At 41.7% G+C, this 21,097-nt stretch overlaps 2 protein-coding genes across 2 annotated transcripts; both read right to left on the reverse strand.

Annotated features, from left to right (window-relative positions):
- Window positions 1-1,726: 1,726 nt before the first annotated feature.
- mxd1 (MAX dimerization protein 1) lies at window positions 1,727-16,601 on the reverse strand. The gene is made up of 6 exons (XM_068604630.1): window positions 15,666-16,601; window positions 14,924-15,023; window positions 9,317-9,346; window positions 5,277-5,391; window positions 4,175-4,331; window positions 1,727-3,736 (listed from the first exon to the last, which is right to left on the reverse strand). Exons 1-6 carry the CDS (start codon window positions 15,730-15,732, stop codon window positions 3,540-3,542), a joined length of 666 nt encoding a protein of 221 aa, XP_068460731.1. The 5' UTR covers window positions 15,733-16,601; the 3' UTR covers window positions 1,727-3,539.
- Window positions 16,602-17,479: 878 nt separating this feature from the next.
- Window positions 17,480-20,975, reverse strand: snrnp27 (small nuclear ribonucleoprotein 27 (U4/U6.U5)). Its single transcript, XM_068566244.1, has 6 exons — window positions 20,803-20,975; window positions 19,574-19,715; window positions 19,154-19,239; window positions 18,968-19,047; window positions 18,112-18,176; window positions 17,480-17,777 (listed from the first exon to the last, which is right to left on the reverse strand). The coding sequence occupies exons 1-6, from the start codon at window positions 20,837-20,839 to the stop codon at window positions 17,723-17,725; spliced, it is 465 nt and encodes a 154-aa protein (XP_068422345.1). The 5' UTR covers window positions 20,840-20,975; the 3' UTR covers window positions 17,480-17,722.
- Between the last annotated feature and the right edge of the window lie 122 nt (window positions 20,976-21,097).

The following is a 21,097-nucleotide window of genomic DNA, read 5'->3' on the forward strand; positions in this document are numbered from 1 at the left end:
CTGTGCAAAATCCTCCTTATTACCATCTATCCCACCTCTCCATGAAGATTATTCTTTGTATGAGAAACGGGTGTGCTGGGCTGCCTGCATGGTTAAAACCTTCCATGCAGGCTTTTGTGACTTGAACCACAAATGAAGACAGTGACAAGGTGGTAGGTAGGTAAACAAGGGTTTCAAATGTTTTATTCCTTTAATATCAATGGCAAATACAAATTGCTGCTCCACGATTCATTTTCAAAGGTTTTCTTCTTTTCTCTCCACAATTGAAGTGATTTCTTTAGACGACAGCGTCAAAATTGTCCAATTCTTAAAAAGTAAGTGCACAAAACTCCCTCCTTATTGTTCAATAAACATACATTTGACCTTTCTGAGGAGAAAGGCAGCAGGCGACGACGATGTTCATGGAGCTATGACGTTGTGTGTTGCTAAGTGTGTGTGTGTGTGTGTGTGTGTGTGTGTGTGTGTGTGTGTGTGTGTGTGTGTGTGTGTGTGTGTGTTGTGTAACGCATGAAAGCACCACGCCAGTGACGGTCACAATGAAAAGGAATGGCCCTTGTGATACATGCTGATGTATATCATATATACTCATACATATACTTCTGTTAGGTCGTGTCTGTTCTTAAGGCATTATCAGCCACTTGGTATGCAGGGACAAACTGTGCAAAAATAAAATATACACATGAACACATGTTCCCCCTGAAGCTGAAACCGATAGCTTAAACTGGTCTGACTGTAGTCTTGTTCTTTGAGAGATTCCACACCTGCTTCTTTGAGGCAGATGCTGAGAGCACCAGGGTTTTTTAGAGGGGAGGAAGGGTGGAGGTGAAGAGCGACAGTATGCAGGTGATCGTTGGCGCATACGTGCCCCACCACGCACACCTGCCTTGCCTGCACCGTGGATGACCACGCAGCATGTGGAGACCCACACACGCACGCACACACACACACGGATGGAAAATAGGATAAAACAGTAGACTCCCATAGACAGACATTAATGCTTAAAGGTTAATACATGAAGTCTTTGTAAAGTAGACTCTCTTTTTTTGCATTTAACTAGTAAACAAACGAACAAAGAACCAGAACAGAATTTTGCCTTACAATTTGTTTTTCTTGGAACCACCCACCCCAAAGATTTCTCTCTGAAGACAGTGACGAAACACGCACAAGCACACAGACACACACGCACGCACGCCCAAGCGCCGACACACACACACACACACACACACACAAAGTCTTTCCGTGAACACAACTGCCTACTCAAACCTTATTTTCGTTACATGTCCCCTTTAGTCCGCCCCCGCTGTTAACGTGGCTACACAGTACCTCTCCGTTTTGAAAAAGTTTAGAGTTGACCAAAAAAAAAAAAAGCAGCATTCCACAATCAAACACTAAACATTCCTAGATCCTTTTTTTTTTCGGATTTGTCTTCATGCGTTAACTGAGATTTGCAAGTGGTGGAAAGCAGGAGCAGGGACGTGCCATTGACACTGTGCCGCTACACTGCAGGGATGAGGACATCTACATTCGAAAAGCTGCAATCCTCTCCCTGCCTGTGATGATTTGGAACCAAACAAAACGCTAAATTCAGCAGCCATTTTGTTTGAGGTCCCGAGGCGCGGAGATGTGCGAACAGGCAACACAGCTTTGCCAGAGGAATCCTCACCACCGCTCAACCTGACCACCAGCTCCTCTCATTTCACTACTTTTTAATTCAATTTTTTATAAATTATTCAATTTTTTTGTTGTTGTTTTATTCCCACATTCATGGGCAGAATAGCTTTAAAAACAGCTAAAAAATTATGATCAACCACAGAAAAAACATTTCATTTTCGACACATAAGCCTCGAGGCACAAGAGACATTTATAAATACTCTATGGATTGACTAGGCTGTGCAAACAAACTACACATTATAAACTCTCAATAAACCTCACAAGAAGACCATAAGCTATGACTAATTAAATATATTTCTATATATTCATCTATATATTGAGTATATCTAATAAATACATTTGTTGATAGACATAGAGATCTTTCTGTAAACTATTTACATGAACATTTTTTCAGAAACAATACATAGCTAAATAGGTGTGGCCAAGGAGGGGAGATCTGTGGTTTTCTAACATTTTAGTGCTTTTCATGTGTGAACACAGTGCGTGTACCCAAGGAAAAGTTAAAGCCTGTTCTTTTTCAGGCTGACTCGGCTCGTCTCAAACTGAACTCTCCCTTCATAAATAATTGTCAGGAACCTCTCCTTGCAAAACAAATTATGCTCTCAATCCCACCTGCCTGTCCTCTCGTCATAATGGAATGTGCTCCAGTCTCTCGACTGCTCTTTTGGATAGGCTCTTCCCTTCCTATTAATACCTGGTCAACGGGGCAGTGATGAAGTAGTGCGCAAAAATGTCCCACGACCTGCCAAGATATACCAGCGTTCAGCCTGAAGGCTGGGGCTAAAACGTTTCCAAACTTGCTTGTGACCTCTGTCGTTGCCAAGCTCAGACATGTCATACACACATTTATGTTAAAAGGATGCTGTAAAAACGCCACAGTCATCAGAGAGAGGCAGAAAACATCAAACCCACCCCTAATACCACCCCTCATCTCCTCTGCACAATCACATGCCGCACAAATCTTTTTGTTTTGTTTTTGTGTTACTTTTTTTTTTTTTACCTCTGAATGACAGATGTGGACAGAGAATGCCTGGGTACTACGAGACGTATTGGTGTCGGCCCAAACAGTCGAACACAACACATCGTGATACTGGAGTGTCACGACAGCGCAGTAGACGACTGGCATGTTTTTTTAAACACTCACTTCATCCTGTAACATTACTGCAACACCCTGTAGCATTACTGCAACATCTGTAGTAAGGAGGGGAGGGGGGCTTTATGTTTTTAGAGACAGCATTTGAAAAAAAACAAAAAAAAAACTGTTTTGTTTACAAAAGCAATCATAAGTGCAAAGTACCAAGCACAGATGGTTGACCGGTGAGCGGGGTGGAAAAACAGCCCCACATCATGTCAGTGTCACACCTAAGGGAGGACTCTGTCTCGCTGCAGCGATGGAGGGGTGCATGTGTGTCTAAGTATGTGTGAAGTTGGGGTGAAATCTCATAAGTGCTTGAGGCATAGAAAAAGAGGCAGTGGGATATTGTGTGGTAACATTCTCTGGCTGAAAGTTGTGTTTCTGATGAATGGACGGAGGGGTGGAGTGTCTTTAAAATCCCACTCGTTTGATTGGTGCCGAGCAGATTGGGGGACACCCTAAAGACTGACCGCTGACGATGGGCTGGATGGAGGGTGGGTGTCTTGGAGGTGCTGAAGTCTGGATGGAAATCGTTGTGGGAACAGAAAGTCTGTGGAGGCCCAGCTGGACTAGAGGACTCAGACTTGATCAATCCTGGTATGTTTGGAGAGAGTGGGGGACAGAGGCGAGATGATGAGGTCTGAGCGAGATTAGGGAGTGGTGAGGCAATCTAAGGTAGGAGAGGGGGGGGGGGGGGGGGGCAATATGGTGTTGGGTCAGTGACCAGCGCCGTCTATAGGCTGCAGCCTAACTGCTTGGCCCTCTCCTGAGAGTCCTGCAGGAGCAGCAGGCTGGCGCTGGAGTAGCCCTCGTCGCTGCAGCTGCTGCGCAGGCTGCCTCGCTCGTCCCCTGAGTCGCTCACACTGCTGGTGCTCCACTCCAGGTCACCCAGCAGGTAGTCTGTCCCCTCCACGTCCACGTCCAGGTCCTCTGTTGGAGCAAAGGAAACGTAAAACATTGGAATACCATAGCTCCTGCTTAGGATGGGTTGAATGCAGAAGACCTATTTGAAGTTTGTAAAAACATAAATAAAAGTATGTAATATGATAAATAAAGTTTCTTCTTCTTCTAAAAGACACATAGCTGTGATTAAGGGATAATCATCTATCAAACCCTGATAATAATAATTAGAAATTTATATTGTTTTAAAGTGCAGCAAGTTGTTGCATTTATAAAGCACAGCTATTGGACCAGGTCACAGTACTATTGGTTCACAGTATTCAGTGGTATTTTGCATAATTTAATTGAAGGGAGGATATGACTGTATGTCATTTACGGTGTGTGTTATTGTTGTCTGGCTCTCATCATGGATTCACCTGATAAATTAACTTTTTCATGGAGGACAGTGAGTGCATTATGTGTGTGTACCTTGGTCAGAGTCAAACTTTTCGGACCCAGTGGAGCCGGTACTGTCCATGCGGGTCCTCTCCACCCCAAGCTGCTCCAGACGCCTCCTCAGGTGTCTCCGCTCCCGCTGTAGCTGCTCCACAGTATGCTGAGCTCTCCTATCGCTCTCCTCCAACCTCTGCAGGGTGGGAAGAGAACAAACACAAGCAGAACATGTAAAACGTGTTGCTCTGTGTGTGTGTGTGTTTTAACCCTACCACCGCACTGAGACTGTGAGTTCAGTGCTGCGTTGGAGACAGTCGAGCATGTGATATTGTCTGACAGTGTGATACATTGGGCCGGCTTGTCTGGCACAGTGGTCCTAAGTTGGTTCAAGTCTTCTCTACAAGACAGTATTTAAGCAATCAAGGAGGACATGTTGAGTTTCCCGAGGCTCCATCCTCAGACCTCTACATGCTCCCTGTTAGGCAGAATCATGCAAACCAACGACACAAATTGAGCATGTTCATTGACCAATAGTACTCTAATAGACTTGCTTTATCAATGCATTGACCAACTAAATGGTTAAATGAACCAGAATGTTCCATTAAATAATGGCAAAACTGAGATCATTGTATTTGGTGCCAAAGACAAAAGAATAAAAGTGGAGGCTCCTATTGACTGCATTTAAGTAAAAAAAAAATTAGAAAGCTAGTCTACAAATCATTAAATGGCTCAAAGTCTTTATACATCTCTGACCTACTTCTTCCATATGAATCCCACAGCTAGCTGTTCCCAGAGTCAGAACAAAACATGGTTACGGTGCATTTAGTTATGAGATTAAATCCATCTTGACCAAAAAAAGATTTGCACCAACTGGAACTATATTTAAACTTAATGCTTGTTAAAGACTACCTTTTAATTTAAATTGGTAGATCTGCACTAATGTTGCACTTTTATTTTAGGTGTTATGTCTTTTTAAAGTTTTTACTTTTATTATATTTTTAATTTTATACCATTTATCCGTCCCACCTGTTTTGTTAAACTCCTTAATGTAAACTTACCTGAGTTGTATTTGCATGTGCTATATGTGCCTCTTTGGATTGATTATTTTGGAAACAAATACACACATGAATAAACGCACCTTGATATGATCTCTTGCCTTCATCAGCAGGCTGAGGGTGGTGTGCCGGTTGGCATCTGGTCCTAATGGAACGAGGGATTTCAAGCGCTCTAAACACAGCCTTAGATTTGCCCGCCTGAAGATAGAAGAGAAGAAACAAAGAGAGAGAAACTGTCAAACATGATTAGCTTTTTTCTTTCTAGTCTGTTACACACAAGTATGTGATTTCTTAAGCCTTGAAATTCAAGTTTATTCTTGGCCTTAGAAATGGAAAATAAATAAATAAGTAAGTAACTAACGGTTGACTTTCAGTCCACAACTTCTTTCTGGAGCTTTCAACCAGATCTCATGGTCGCCATCCTAGTGGTATCAAGTGATACTTTAGTAATGAGCTTTGGTCGTCTGATGCCAACTGAGCCGTCTCATCATGACAACTCCATCCACTCATGAAGACCATGAGATCTGGTTGAAAGCAAAGCATTAAATAAAAAAGGCTAGTGGGTGCATCTTGAATTATTATTATATTTCTTTTTTCATGATTTGTTATCGATGCAAGCCTGCAATAAACTTATCATTAGAGCGATGAATAAGCTGAATTTTTCTAAACTAATACCAATAAATTGAAGTGAATTGCACTGACATTTGGTACAAACATTCATGTTGCTTTAGGATGAATTGTCATGACCTTGTTTAGTCTTTAACCTTTTATGAACTACTATCATCAGGTTCAAATTTCAGTTTGTCTACAACTTTGGTTTATGACACAAAATTCCTGCTTTCACATTGTATCATCAGCCTCTGATGTACTTTGAGAGTGCTAATCAGGAAATAGCATGCTAATGTTCAAAACTAAGGTGGTGAATGTTGTCATTGTGATTCTAGCATTAGCTCAACGCAACAATGTGCCTCAGTACCATCTCACAAAACTGCGAGTGTGGCTGTAGATTCTTGTTATACATACGAAGGCGCTTGCTATAAAATAGAACTTAAACCTCTAAAATGTAAGGAGTCGTCTATACACAAACAGCCTTATAAGTGTGCCTTAATAACATGCAACAACATTTTAATTTTAATCTGATTACAGAGTAAGTGAATTGTGTATCTGGGCAAGCTTTTCGTTAGATATTTGAATGTTCAATACGACAGGTACATTGTCGGCTGTAGCAAAGACGTATAAAGGAACGTATGAATGCAACTTTGGGGTCGCAAGATACAGAAAATAAATATCAGTCAAATGTCAATGAATAATTTGTACTTTGTCTATGAGCCACGGTGAATGCGCTTTGGCATTTTGATGGGACTGTTACTCATTCGTATAAGCGGTCGTGACTAAATGGTTTGCACAGGTAGAATCATGAGACTCTCCTGTTTGCAACATTACTACATAATGATGCAAGGATTTCCCAGGAACAGTGTAAATCCTCATTTGACAATTATTATACAGAACTGTGCTGAAATCCAAAGACTGACTGACATATTTTCAGATCTGCACCCATTATTAATGTGAGCTGTCCTATAACCCAGTTCACAGCCGCTCTAAGCAGGCAGCCTTGGCAGTTGCCACGGTCTGGTGGGTGTTTGCGACCACTTGACCTGCTGTTACACAACACACACCTCCGGGCTCGGCAGAGTGTGTACGTGTCTGTGTGCCGGAGCGCGTGGGCGTGTGTACGTCAGACTCTTCCTGAGAGTGAGTGTAAAAAAACTTTTTTTGGCAGATGAGGGCTGGCTGAATGAGTTGTTCATTTATTGTCTGCTGCAAGTAATCCAGACGCGAGCGTCACAGCCGGAAAGACTTTATCCAAAATCGGATGGTAAGACTGACTTCACTGCGGGCAGAGGACACGCTCAAATATATTCTCATCCTTTGCCAGGAACAGACTGGGAATGAAAAACAACCCTGGACCTTTAGACTCAAACCGGCCCACCAACACCCAGCCAGCGATACAAGTTGCAAGTTGAGGCTACCTACACTTAATGTAAACAATAATTGGACAATACATTTTTTTTCAACAAATAAACAACTAATATTTATAATTTTGTAGGTTTAGTTCCTTCATTAAATCCTTGAACAAGCAAATAGTTTAAAATGATGGATCATCTCTAAGTTTGTTAAAGGTGCCAGACCGGAGATTGGGAGCATGTCAGTGCTAACAGTGCAGACGGGCTAACAGTGTTTACCACTGACTGTCAATTAAATAGTTCACAGATCAAACCATTATCAAAAATGCTTTCTATATAAACCTATTTTTATTGTATAAAGGTGACCAAGTCGTCCATGAATATGAGATATGGGTTTACGGTTTATGGCTTTTTGCCAGTTACACTCATTGTCTTCTGAATCTTTATATAGATTTTCTTTTGTACGCCATCTGACGTCTCAAAGAAACACCAACAGCGTGTTGAGCGGAAACGCCTTTGTGCACGCTGCGGTGCCATGCGCGACTATGAACAAAGCTTTTGCATGAACTGGATCAATAGTAAATGGCACACAGCATTTGGTTACTTGTATCCAAGCAGTGTTTTCTTCTAAAATGTGTGTATTTTGCATTGCAGCGGCCCCAGTTGTCAAGCAGCCCAATGGGAACACGCCCAGTGCTCCAGATGGCCAGTCCATCGTGGCCCCTCGCCCTGTTAAAAACACACACGCTCGGCAAGTTGAGGCTACAATACTAAACCCATGCACAACGGTGTTCAGCTGCTGAAACCAAGTGTCTGCTTCTCAGCTGACTCATTCCAAAGGGCATGAGGACTGCCATTACATAACATTGACATGCCCTTGGCAGTGTTATTCTGACAATCAGCAGGGCGAGCTAATGTTCGTTAAACAACCCTGCCGAGCAGCAGACTCGGGGGGGAAAAAGCGCAAGTCACATAATGTTGAAGTGCTAGAAAACCGCTGCAGGCGTGGCTGTAACACACAACGCTAAATCACCAACAGGTTGTTCTGTGAAGTGTCGCTGTAGCGCAGTGTGTCATTACATGAGGTGTATGTGGAGCCACAAGCTTTTGTGTGCAGCAGAATTGTGTCCTTTTCAAATGCACACACGACTGTCCTCACTCTCACTTTCCGACCCCCAAAAGTAGCTGCTCATGACCAGCTGGGAGGAAGGCAAAAAAAGGCGTGGTGGTGGCTGGAGTCGCGTTACGCGGACGTAAACATCCGCACGCTCTTCGTTCTGTGTGCAACGACAGATGGGTAGGGGAGTTGTACAAATTAGGACTTTGAATGTATGTATGGAGATTTCACAGAGGCAATATTACCAGAGAGGGGGATGGGTCTTGCTGTGCTCCTCTGGCTTTGTTGGCAGTAGGTCGCCATGAGTAATTCACTATCTGCCTATGATGGCTTTATATCATCAAGCTACTGGTGGGATAAACTGGTTAAAGGCTGTGAATGTTGTCAAGTGTAATACGACGGGCTGTGGTCGTAATTTTGACTTACTGCTGGGCCTGAGGTGTCTCCACACACGCTCATGCACACACATGCAGATGGCACAGCCCTCCGTGCCATATATTATTCAAGCGGTCCACTGGGCTGCTGCTCTGGATGAACTAGCACAGGCAGGCTGGGAGCACCGAGACTGACGGGGACCAACTCATTTCATTAATTAAATACATATTAGTTTTCTGGCCTAAAATGTGTCCGTCCCTGAGGAACTCTGGATGAATAACAGTAGTTTGATTTATGTTTTGACTCAACAGGCTGGTATTACAGCTGTGGCATTATCTTGCAAAAAAGATTATAGTAAATGTATTAATGTGGTGTTTCATAGCAGGAGTCTACAGCCACGCTAGCAGCATCTGTGAGGCTGGACTTTGACACTAAGGTGTTTTGAGCTAAATACTAATATCTGCATGTAACATGCTTATAATGTTGATGTATATAAATCCATTTGGCATTTTCAGTTTTCTTTTTAAAAAAATTAATCATGACCTTATTATCCTGAGTACCAAAATGAAAATAAAGTATTTACCGTTATCTCTTCATTCTAATTCAACACAATTTACAGGAACATAGTTCAAATGTGCACAAACACACACAGGACATTTTTACATACCTGTTCTTTTCCATTTCATTGTGCGTAGACCTGTGGAGATAAAAATGTATATGAGAAACCACACAGTCACAAAGACATTGTTTAACCCTAGAACGAACGATTGTGGTTACGTAATTTTCATTGTGTTGCTTTTGTCTGAGTTGCGTGGGTCCTTGTGAAGCTTCATGCTGCTCACTGACGTTATTGAAGGTGGGCGTGTCTCTCTGCTCCGATCACTGCTGTACGTGTTCTGACGTCGGTGATAGAGGGTGAAAGGGAGACTTTTCCTTCACAGGACAAAGCTCACATGTCCCAGGGATGGGTGGACCAAAGAACACGTTCATAGCTCTATTATGTATATTTTTAAATCATGTTTCATTAAAGATTCCCTAATTTTTCACCCGATTTTTGAGTCTTTATTCAGGTTCCCCCACATGATACCCGTTTTTCTTTTTATGAGAAGTTCTATAGGGTAAAATAAAAGAAGAGTACTTCAATTTGCCTTGTATTGTAATTTAATTTATCATCAGGTACATTATACCGGATGAAATAAACCTAACGTCACTCATGGTGTTACTATTTGTTCTAGGGTCAAACAGGGTTTCCTCTTTGTGTGCCATCAGAGCAATCCAAGGCCTTACAGCACAGGAGTGAAAGAGGCAGAAAAGGCTGTGTGGGAGTTTTTGAGCAGTCAGAACGGCTGACAAATTGAGATTGTACGAAAAACAGGCTGATCATTCTGCTGCCTGTGGCTCGTTTTCCAGAGGACACGTGTGCTTTTTTAAGGACCCCACTTAAATACGTAATAAAGAGGCCAGGGGTAAACATAGCAACAGTAACTACAAACAGAAGCGAGGGACTATGCCCCCTCAAACTGCCCGATTATCCACTGTGCATGTTGTACTGAGAGAGGTGGGGGTGGTGGAGGACACAGTGCTGAAGGTAAACTGAAAGATGGAGGTGTGTGTGCTCGCGGCCAGAATGACTTCTGCATTGCAGTAGCGCTCTTTCTCACAGCCTGTTCCAGGCTGTTATTGTTCTGTAAAAAAGGTACGAAGACAGAATGGAAGGACAGCAATGCACCGTCGCTGAGGCAGAGATCCCCTTCAGCATTCCTCCTCAACCTCCACCTGACCCACTCACCCCAGGTCCCAAAATAGCCTATCTGCACCTTCAGCTCTGCTGGGCTCGACATGGTGCCCAAGCCATGGCCGAGATCCACCGAGGACACTCACACGCACTCACACCTTAATTCACCTCAATGTTTCAACTTACTGTCAGGACCAAGCTCAAAGATAATGTCTTCCAACATTGCAACCTCTGAACCGCAATGGGTGTCGTGCCTGTGTGTGTGCCTGTGTGTGTGTGTGTGCCTGTGTGTGTGTGTGCCTGTGTGTGTGTGTGTGTGTGTATCGTCTTGTTTCAGCTTAATGTGCTCTCTATCTCACTTGACCCCCTCCAGCCAGTGTGTGCATTCCTGTGCAGGGCAGACAGCCGCTGGTGACATAACAGCTCTAGCAGGGAAATGATCCCACTTATTCAGGCTACATTTCGGGCACATCCCCACCTCCGGCCTTGGCCCCATAACCTTACCCCTATTATGTATGGGTTGCTCTATTTCTACATCAACACATTGCTCTAAAGTTACTATTAAAGACAGGATTGATGTCCAACACTGCAAAAATAAGAGAATGGTAGTATGAAACACACATTTTCTTTTGAGAGGCTTCCAAGTCAGTCTGGTCCCTCAATCAGAGGGACTCTTAACTCTTGAATCATTGTGAAACTGCTCATCGCAGCTATGATCGCAGCTTCTGTGTCTCCTGAAAATGACAGTGATGGGCTGTGTCACTTGGTACTGACTAGTCAGGGTGATGTCAAGAAAATGAATGACTATTCTAATAATAAGTTTGAGTCTCCACATACAGTGTTGACATTCAATCTTCCCTGACAGATCCCTGGACACGGCCGCACTACATGGGGTCTGTTTGCTATTATCTCTTTGGGGACCCATGATAGAGAAAATTTGAGATTATCAGATTAAACTGGAGAACTGAATTGTAGACAATTAGACTCTTCAACATTATTCTACTATCGACCCGTTTTCATTTCTGAAGACTCGCTGTAGCGACCGAGCAACAACACAGGGTGGTGAGTATGGTGCGTTGCTTGCCCAACATGGATGGCAAGATCATAGAGCACTGGAGCTGCACTGTGTTGTGTGTGGAGTGTGGGGGAGGACCTATGAAATGAAGAAGCTGGAGCTCTCCACCGCTTGCCAAGAGAGAGAACAGAGCAGGAAAGACACAGAGGGATGGAGGAGGTGAGTTGAGAGAGAAAACACAAGTGGGAGAGAGATGAGGGGGATGGGGGAGTCACTACTACTGACACACATGAACACATACACGCCATTGAACCACAGTGACTCCCCTCCCCCACTACCCACACCATGGTTAAACAGAAACTGATGGAGCTGGTTTGAGTGGTACATACAGTATATGCATATATACATATGCAAATGCATATACATACAAACATGGCTGCCTACTTTCACCAAGTCTCAAACGCAACAAAATAACGTATTATGCCTGATCAATTAATAGTCCCCTCTCGTCTGTCAGAAATCCTACCTTCCCCCCCAAAGAGACAAATTCATTCAGCCATAGTGCGGGTCTGCCTATTAATGATCACGAGCCAGCTTCACACCAGACCACATCAAATAATCCAAGCTGAGCAGAAGACCCTTATTAATAACAAGTGCAGCTCAGCTGCCCTTGAATAGTAATGAGCAATAGCTGAATAAAAACTCATAGACGATCATAGAAGGATTGCTGAACATAAACTTGTGGTTAAAGAAATAAAATGGTAAAAAAACATAACATTAAACTATCTTCACCTTGTGTTAAACACAAGACCTTTTTCAGACATCTAACCAAAATCATTGACAGGTTCAAAAGTGCAGAATTGCTGACTCATGTACAGGTTTTATGACATATTCCTGCTGCACTCAATCGACTAAGTTAAGCTCAACAAACAAATTCCTGACTGAATATTTGTATATCGACAAGTTCTTTTAAAAGAGCAGTATTTACACGCCTACGCATTTATACAATGAAATGCAGGTTATTATTCTGATTTCTTAAATCCTTTTGGCAGATGACTCAATTAATCTAATGCTCATTCATTTTACATTCTCTCATTGTAGCTGCTACTTTTATATATTCTATTACATCTTTGGTTTTTGGACACGTGGTCAAAACATGACATTGAAGACTTTTCATTGGACACTGTGAATTGACAGACTCTATTCCCTAAATTCTTAAAAATTGTACTAAACCACTAATTGAAAAAAATATTCAATTTATTAACCAGTGGCGGGTAAGACGGTATGGACCACTCAAGTGTCTGTGTATAGCAGTCTTCTATCTTTAGATCTGTCGATAATGTAGCTGCATAAGTACATTAGGTTATGAGGGGTAACGGGCATATATATGAACACAATTGACATGCTTCACATTATGTACTATGTACATTGGATACTTGGCCACCCAGAGGACACTTTAGGTCAAGAAGTTTCTCAGACATACAAGTGTATACAAGGTGTCATCCAAGGTCTATAGACCTGCCATCACAGATAGGGAAGGGCAAGGAGTGATAACTCAAGCACACGTTTGGACAGTAACTCATTGAGGACATTTATGATGTTGTCCTTGTTTGAACATGCCAAGTGACAGAAGCAGTTGGGTATCAAAAGTTAAAAACAAAAGCATGAGAGCAGTTAAAATCATGCTCACTCTCTCACCTCTGCACACCTGATCAATCACAGCAGTGGGCATTCCTAATGCCAGAGGATCTGTTTCAGAATGTCACGTACATAGTTGCAGCTATTTCAGCTGGATGTATACTGTACATTGCGTTTCACAAGATAAGAGGCCTATATATTAACTTCTTTATATCCTTCTCTTGTGTTTTCGGCATTCATTCCAGTGGAAGTTGTTGAGGTACAGTGGGCCCTCATAGCCGACGTACCTCTTGTGAGTTCAACCCATCTACAATCAAACTGAGTGGGTTAAATGTCAAAGACTATTAAGAAGTAAATGTAGTCACTGTCACAACACTCATTGGCTAGTGGGATGCAGTTTTAAAGCCTTGAGTTTGGCATTTTGACTGTCTGTCACCATCTTGTTTTTTTAGAACCAGGAGTGAACCAGAAAGGGTAGAGCAACTCAACGCTAAAAAAGGTATTTTAGGCAAACCAAAATGTTACGCTGAACTTTTATGAACTGAAAAGACACTGTGAAAGGGTTAAAGTCGAATGAACAAAACACAGACAACTTCTCGCCCGCACCACGCCGCTGAAGACTTGAAACTAGTGATTGAAACAACAAACTCACGTTTACTGAGGTGATAAATCAAGTGAAAAGTAGGATAATTTTCGCATAGACTCCTAATCAATTTGGTTTCTACGGTATTTGCAACCAGAAGAGTCGCTCCCTGCAGGCTATTAGAAAGAATGCACGTTCAAGGCACTGCTGAAATTGGCTTCACTTTTCAGAACAAGAGGTTGCTGCTTGGTTAACATCATTATCAACCCCGCTGCCACTCTGCTCTTCCGTAAGTCATAACATAATGAAAAGATGGCTCGGTATGGCGGGTCGCTTGTGGAAGAAATATGCTAATGATGTGTCTGAAGGAGCAGGTCACCCAATATACATTTTCCTCATCGTTACATCTTCTCTTTATTACCGGGCCAATGTTTTGACCTTAAAAGCATGTCTAAAACTTTTTTCTCACCAATTAGCAGTTTACTTGTGGTGTTTCTATTGTGCATATGCCAATAAATACAGGTGGACACAAACACACTCAAAGCTTGTAGGTCCTATAGAATAAAGCCCCACTCGTGCTGCCTTCGATCATGAAGCTTCTTTATCCTCTCCATCGAAAGAATCGATGCACCAGAAGCTGTGTGTTCAAACAAGTTTCACAAACAAATTTTTCACAATTACATAAAACACAAAAGGAAATCTAATCACAGAGTGAACATTGATTTGTGGGGTGTGAATGCAACATAAATCTGTTCCGAAATGATTGATTTATAGAACTATGAGTGTGTGCAGTAGTGTCTATTGACTGGCGCTGTCAGGACATGTTCCCTCTGTGAAATGTCGTCTGCTGTCACCTTGACTGACCCAGTATGCCTTGAGCGGCCATTCGCTCTCGGACAGACTGATGTTTGCTGCTGTCACTCACAATGTTTTGAAGATAAGTGGTAGTCCAAACAAGGCCATAACCCAATTGACGCATAAATGCAGCCACATATTGTATTAACAGGCTCTTAAATACGTCAGTGAGTTGAATTTCATATTACTCGAGTTTGAAATATATCTAATTGCAGCAACAAAAAAAGAAAAGTAAAACAAAATTATGTTATTATGTCACTACAAAAGGGAAAGTGTGCAATGTAAAAATGTAAAAAAAAATAATAAAAAAATCCAGTAAACAATGAATGAGCGTTGCTGCACTCAGTGGGGACACACTTGAAGATGGGTTATTATGAGTGCCTTGTTGCAGAGCTGAATAATTATACAGTGTATATGTTCTGGCCACAAGGAGCTGCTATGCCTTTACCTGCTACTTGTGTTTTTCTTGCTTTTGCTTTTCCTTTTCAAGCTGTCCCTCTCTTGGCTGCTGATGAACGGTGGTATGGAGGCATAGCCGTGTTCGGCTTCTGCAAGCAAACAAACAACATAGTGGTCACGTGTCCAGATATTTGGCAGCACAAAATATAGCCACAGTGAAATAAAGCAAAAACAGAATGGTTGCAAAATGTACCACAATCGATCCTAAGTCTTTTAGACTTCAGTAGCAATGTCTTGTGCTTAAGTACAGGGATGCAATTGATGGATTCCACGCAGTATCTTTATACAGTGGTTTCTCCCCTCAGCCTGGACAATGATGTCATCCTGAACTGGAATAAACCCCACTAGCAAACCACAACAGAGGGAAAGGAGGGGCCTGCACAAAAACAGTGTCCGTGCTCATCTGACTGCATCTGCCACATATGCATTCATTGTTTTATTCATTATCAGAAAGGGAAAATGCATGTTTTTGCACATTTGGACAACATCACCAAATGTCTGAATATTTCATATTTGTGAGCACCTATTATTTTGGGTGATGCATTCTGCTGTGCGGTTGCAAAATCCGATAACATTACTCGATTACTTAATATAAAAAATAAACACGACAGCAACATGATTATAAAATAGCTTTAAAAAAGTCAGGCGCATTCAATAGCGTGATTTAAGGATAGTGGGGTCATTGTCATTGTTCATACAGAAAACAGACCGTAGAAAACAATACACTTTACCTCGTTCCCTGCGCTCAAGGTACTCGGCTGCTTCGATCAACATCTGCACCATTCCGATCGCCGCCATTTTCAGCAATAATACTGATAATATAACAATCCGATGAGGGCTTCTGTGACTACACAACTTGCCTTAGATCCTACCACTGGGCTCCTTCTCAGATGGCTTGCTGTTCCGACAGTTGAGTTTTGGGGATTTTTTTTAAAGGCGAGAGTGACCGTTAAAGGGCAACAAACGGGCTAAGTTGGTTAAATGTCCTGAAAACAGCACCGATCAGTTAACGAAGGACTGACCTCTTCCTTAATGATTGTTAGAAATGGTTCACGTTAAGGGTTTGCTGTTAGCTGAGGCTCACACTTCTTTAGTAGCTAATGTTGCTTTGGCCTTTTTGTTCAGCAATTAGTTATGTAAAAAAAAAATCAACGGTTTTCTATTAAGGTCTTCGATAGAAAAAAAAACCCCGCTGGTTAAGAAAAATAATTGCTAGTCGTAAAAAATAAGCCGAGTATTGCTCTGTTTGGTGAAGAAAAAAAGAGAAGTTGGCTAACGTTTAGCGCTCGTGACAAGTTGCCAGATTAACGATGAAACGTTCTCGCTTGCTCGGTTGTGTATATTGTCAGCCAGTCAGAAAACAAGACCGTTTGCTTGTCTTGTCTGATGTGGAAATTATAGAAAAACGAGAGAACGTTAGTTGTCTTTAAAGTTCAGCTGACGATGTCGTCCAACCTTATCGGTTCAGGGCTGTGTGGCTGGCTAGTTTTGTGCTGGCTTATCGCTGAATGCGCGAAAAACGTCCCTGCTGGAAACGCAGATAGCGACTGACATCAACTGAGGAACAGTGAGTGTTTATCAAACTGCTTCCAAAATAGTGGCTTGTTGATCTGGACGACTGGAAACTACTGTACTTTGCCACAAAGCTCCTGTGTGCAGCGATGTGATTGGGTACTGGCCGTAACAACTCGCGCTCCTATTGGGCGTTTACGCCGTCACTCGTGGAGACGGTCGGCGCTGACTGCCACTGCCAACCTGGTGCAGCCATTTTGGTCCTTTGATTCCGTTGGCGAAGGCACACTGCGTTGAGCCAAAATGGACACAGTTTCTGCCGAACACAGTCGTGTACCGTGATTGGCCGCTCCCTGAAACTCGTCAGCCATTGGTCGCGATGAGCACGAGCTAAAGTGACAACGCCTGCTTCTGAATAAAGACACGCCTCTCTGCCATGCTGTTTCGCGGTGTATGGCAATGATTGGCTCCCATGGTGTTGTTTGTCTTATTGTGTGTTCAGCCATTGGCCAGATTCACATGTTATCTTGTTATTGGTCTCTTGCTTCTCCAATCATAAAGAATGCATCCGCGCAGACGCACACACACTGTTTTCGCCAAAACATGTCAGTAAAAGACTGCTACAAAATGAGACTGATGCCTATTTTAAAGCGGGGAAAATACGTGGATCTTAACTAAAAAAACCGGGTATATTTGCTAGAAGACGACCTTTGTTTGATAATTGAAGAATCAAGCCAATCTTATAGGTTCACACAGAACACCAAAATAGATGAAATTCAGTGACACCTACCAAAAACAACACATCAGCACAAGAATGCATAAACAAGAAAAATATCTGACTGCAGATATCTGACTGCATAATGCATTACACAGTAATTATATTATCTGTTGCTTTAGATCCCATAGGACTGGTACTAAATTCACATTGAACAATTTAAAAATGTTACCATTAAAACATTGACACCTACATGAGAGTACCTGTCCCGGCACATTATGGCATTTGATTTATTTTGCATAATTAAGACTGCAGAAACACATTTTAAAAATGACTTTATTTCAAATAAAACTACACAAAATTACATGCATTGTTACTTCTGTCCATTTTCCAACAAAGCTGAGTATCGCTAGCAGACCAACTTGTAAAAAGAAAGAAAACAGTATTCACAAAGTTGTCATATAACACAAAAGAAGATTGAAATAACACAATATCATCCACTAATATGAAGGGGAGAACGGCGTTTAGCTTCTCAGGTATCACAATGTGTTGTGGACACTTTTAGGCGATGAAGTCCAGAGGTCTGTTGAACCCACCTTTTCTGTTCATGTACTGCCTAAAAAAAATAAAGAAAACATTACATCACTGTTACCCTCGCAACACTTACAGATTACATCATCAAGCACCAATAGGAGAGCGGGGATCTTCGCATAGAAACACCTGCAGAGGTGATTGGCTACAATGACAGTGGATGAGTCTGAGAGCGCTCACTGTGAGGGGACTGAAAAGTTGACACTTTAACTCCACAGAAAACTGGGGTTTGGACAATAATTTTAAAATTATCAATATATAATAGAAACATGGGCTTGTGAAACAATTCCAGTTGTTGCGATGCTGCACAACCAACAAACACTTCTGTACAACTAGAAACATATGTTTTGTTGACATACCTGTATTTTCTCTTCATGCTCACATTGATAGCAAACGCATTGACTGATCCATCAGTTTTCCTTCCCTGTTTGAAAACATTGTTACACAACATCATGTATTACAGATTAAGTTAAATATGAACATATTAACAAAATGTAGTAGTCTCTGCTTAACTTCCATTGCTCCTATAATGTACACAAAAAAATATACTGAAAGATAAGTATTCCCAAAACTACAACAAGAATCATAAAGCTAAAATGTCACGCTGAATCAGGTTGAGATTGGACTATACAATGAGTCATGTTGGACAACCATGATGGCAGGTTTAAAATTGTATTCGACAGATAAAAGAAACAATATTCCATGTATTTCTATATTACTGAACTGTTTCAATGCTCTGAACCAAAGTTTTGTTCGAACACTTCTCTTAACAAAGGAGTTTTATTTCAGTGGCTAACTCCATACTTCCTTCAACATCACATATTTGCAGCTGCGTCACAAAAAAAGCATCAAACAGGGGAAAGCCATTGGAAGGATTTTACTGTGCAGCAGTTGCATATACCATAAATTATGTAAATTAAGGGGGATATATTGAGGGATAGCTAGCTTGTCCAGAAAAAAAGATGCATCCTAAATATGGACGCATGACCTTCATCATACCGTCAAAAGAAGCATGTGAATATGAATAGTGACCATTACATAACCAGGAGCTACATAGAATGCAATTCTTATAATGCTTTGATACTTTAAGCACAACTGTAATGAATTGATATGCACAAGTATGCCTATGTTCAGTTCAGCTGAGGAATTAACTTGTTCTGAAATAAACTGCACCTCCTTGAGGGTGCAGAACGTAGGACGCCCTCGTGCTATTACCTTGCTGGTGTTAAAGGAACCAAATCCCATCAATTTCATCATCTCGATTTCTTCTTCCGTTTTGCCCTCCATGTCTTCCTCTGTAGAATTTTGGCAAAAACGTTAATGTCAAAAGCATAGAAAAGGCTGAATGTACTCTATAAGTCATGTATATTTAGCAAATAGGGAAATTGATAATTTCAATACCAGAGATCGTAATTGTCTTTGTCTTTTCCTTAGCATCTTTGTCCTCTTCAGAGGGGGAAGTGGAGCGATGACGTCTGGGGGGAGACCTGTAGAAGGAATGGGGAGGTGGAGGGGTTACCACGACTACTGAGGTCAGACACTTTAGCGCCTTATTGAGATTATTGTTCTTTATGATTTGTGTAAGTGTTTTAAAGCTTGCAGATACACATGCTTGTTCTCAAAAGGGCAAAGATTACCAAAAGTGTACTTCAAACACACATTTTCAGACAATTTACTAGAGTGGTATTTGGTGGCACTATATAGCCTAAACCTTTATTATTTAGGAATGAAATTTTAGCATAAAAGGAATGACTGCAGCCATAAGTGTGTGTGCATACATAATCTCTTGTGGCAAAGAGAAGAGAGAAGGTGTTAACGCACCTTGAACGTCTCCTGTGAGGAGATCGTGAGCGACTTCTCCGCCTCTCTCGATCTCGATCCCGGTCTCGAGAACGAGAGCGATCCCTTTCTCTTCGCTTTCGCTCACGTTCCCGGGAAGTAGAGCGGGAACGCCTTCTCTCTGCTGTAAAGGAGTAAACAAGATTACATTAGCATTAAACTGGTGGTTAACAGGGGCATAATGACGTCCACATATTAACATTCTTCTCTACACAGTGAATTTAAGAGCTTCTCTTCCGTTTTGAATAGGCTACACTTGACACATGTATACATGTCATTGGCACCAGTCCAACTGAGTTTTGTATGTACAGGTTTCTTATGCAAAGACATATTTAAAAATGCCTGCCAGAAGTCAAGTGAATCATTTCAACTGTTAAGTGGAGAAGAAACAGGATTTGAAACACTGCCTCAACGTGTATACATTATTGTTGATATAATTACAGATACTAGTGTTGTCAAGATACACTTCCCTCCTTCAAATCACTACCTTTTGATCACTTCAGGAACTGAGTGTGAAAAAAAGAGATTAGCATACCGTTCTTTCATAATTTACATGCACACCCTGCTTCATGAGGTGCAGTTCAACCTGTACGTGGTTGAGAAAGTTGGAACAGGAGTGTTGCACTGTTGAACACCATCAACATTATATTGATATGAATTTGACAGGTTTCATATCGATATGAAACCTGTCAAATGTGGAAACCTGTCAATGTTCGCATTACTGGCAGAGACATAGTCTCGAGAAAACATGACATCAGGGCTGCAGAAATAAAGTTTATTGAAACAGGCTAGTATATCTAACATTGTACCACGTGTACTGGCCTAATCAGAGACCAGAATAGCCCAGGCTCCTCCACTGTGTTAATAACAAACTTAATATGCTTTAAAAAAAACAGTTAAATGTTCCAATTACAAAACCAGTCATATATAACTTACAACTTCAGAAATGCGTCAAACTTACAATGAATTCGGCAAAACATCTTGAACTTTGTTTTTATGTGACTTAACGTAGAAAGGCGACAACGACGCTTTACACGAGTCACGCTTTAAGAAGTCATGAAGAAAAGGAAAAGCGTTAACTATGTTATGAACAGGAATATCGTTCACTGTGTAAAATACGATGAAACAGAGTCACAAGCTGAACATACGTAGATAGCTAGCGGTTAGTATTAACGTTAGCTGAATTAGCCAACTTCCTTTTCGTTTCTTACCTCTTCTTGGAGGAGTTCGACTCCGGCTCCTTCCCATTTTCCTAATAAAAAAAATGTAAAATCAATATAATCTTAGAAACAAACCAATTTCAGCCGAGAAATGTGTGTATTTCGTTGACTTAATGGCTGCTTCCGAAGTCAGGCTTCTGTTGTGTGTTTTAATGTCGTCAGCTTCCGGTGGGCTCCTTCCTCTTCTGAGCGCCCTCTGGCGGCGCGGAGGAGCGCAGTCAGTGTCGCGCAGCTGGGTGACTTTGCACCACCCATAGGCCTTTATCTGTACTTCAACCAATAATGA

Source organism: Clinocottus analis, unplaced genomic scaffold (genome assembly GCF_023055335.1).
Source record: "Clinocottus analis isolate CAN_PGR_092001 unplaced genomic scaffold, fCliAna1.0.p SCAF_7, whole genome shotgun sequence".
Taxonomy (NCBI): domain Eukaryota; kingdom Metazoa; phylum Chordata; class Actinopteri; order Perciformes; family Cottidae; genus Clinocottus; species Clinocottus analis.

What these genes read in the sequence shown, in the direction of transcription:
- snrnp27 (XM_068566244.1), bottom strand. Translation starts at nt 20,839, where the DNA reads ATGGGAAGGAGCCGGAGTCGAACTCCTCCAAGAAGAG. An exon ending in TCGAACTCCTCCAAGAAGAG is followed by an intron (nt 19,716 to 20,802) that starts GTAAGAAACGAA and finishes ACTCCTTTACAG; the next exon opens with CAGAGAGAAGGCGTTCCCGC. An exon ending in AGCATGAAGAGAAAATACAG is followed by an intron (nt 17,778 to 18,111) that starts GTATGTCAACAA and finishes TATTTTTTTTAG; the next exon opens with GCAGTACATGAACAGAAAAG.
- mxd1 (XM_068604630.1), bottom strand. Translation starts at nt 15,732, where the DNA reads ATGGCGGCGATCGGAATGGTGCAGATGTTGATCGAAGCAGCCGAGTAC. An exon ending in AAGAAAAACACAAGTAGCAG is followed by an intron (nt 9,347 to 14,923) that starts GTAAAGGCATAG and finishes TTATCTCCACAG; the next exon opens with GTCTACGCACAATGAAATGG. An exon ending in AGGCAAGAGATCATATCAAG is followed by an intron (nt 4,332 to 5,276) that starts GTGCGTTTATTC and finishes CCCACCCTGCAG; the next exon opens with AGGTTGGAGGAGAGCGATAG.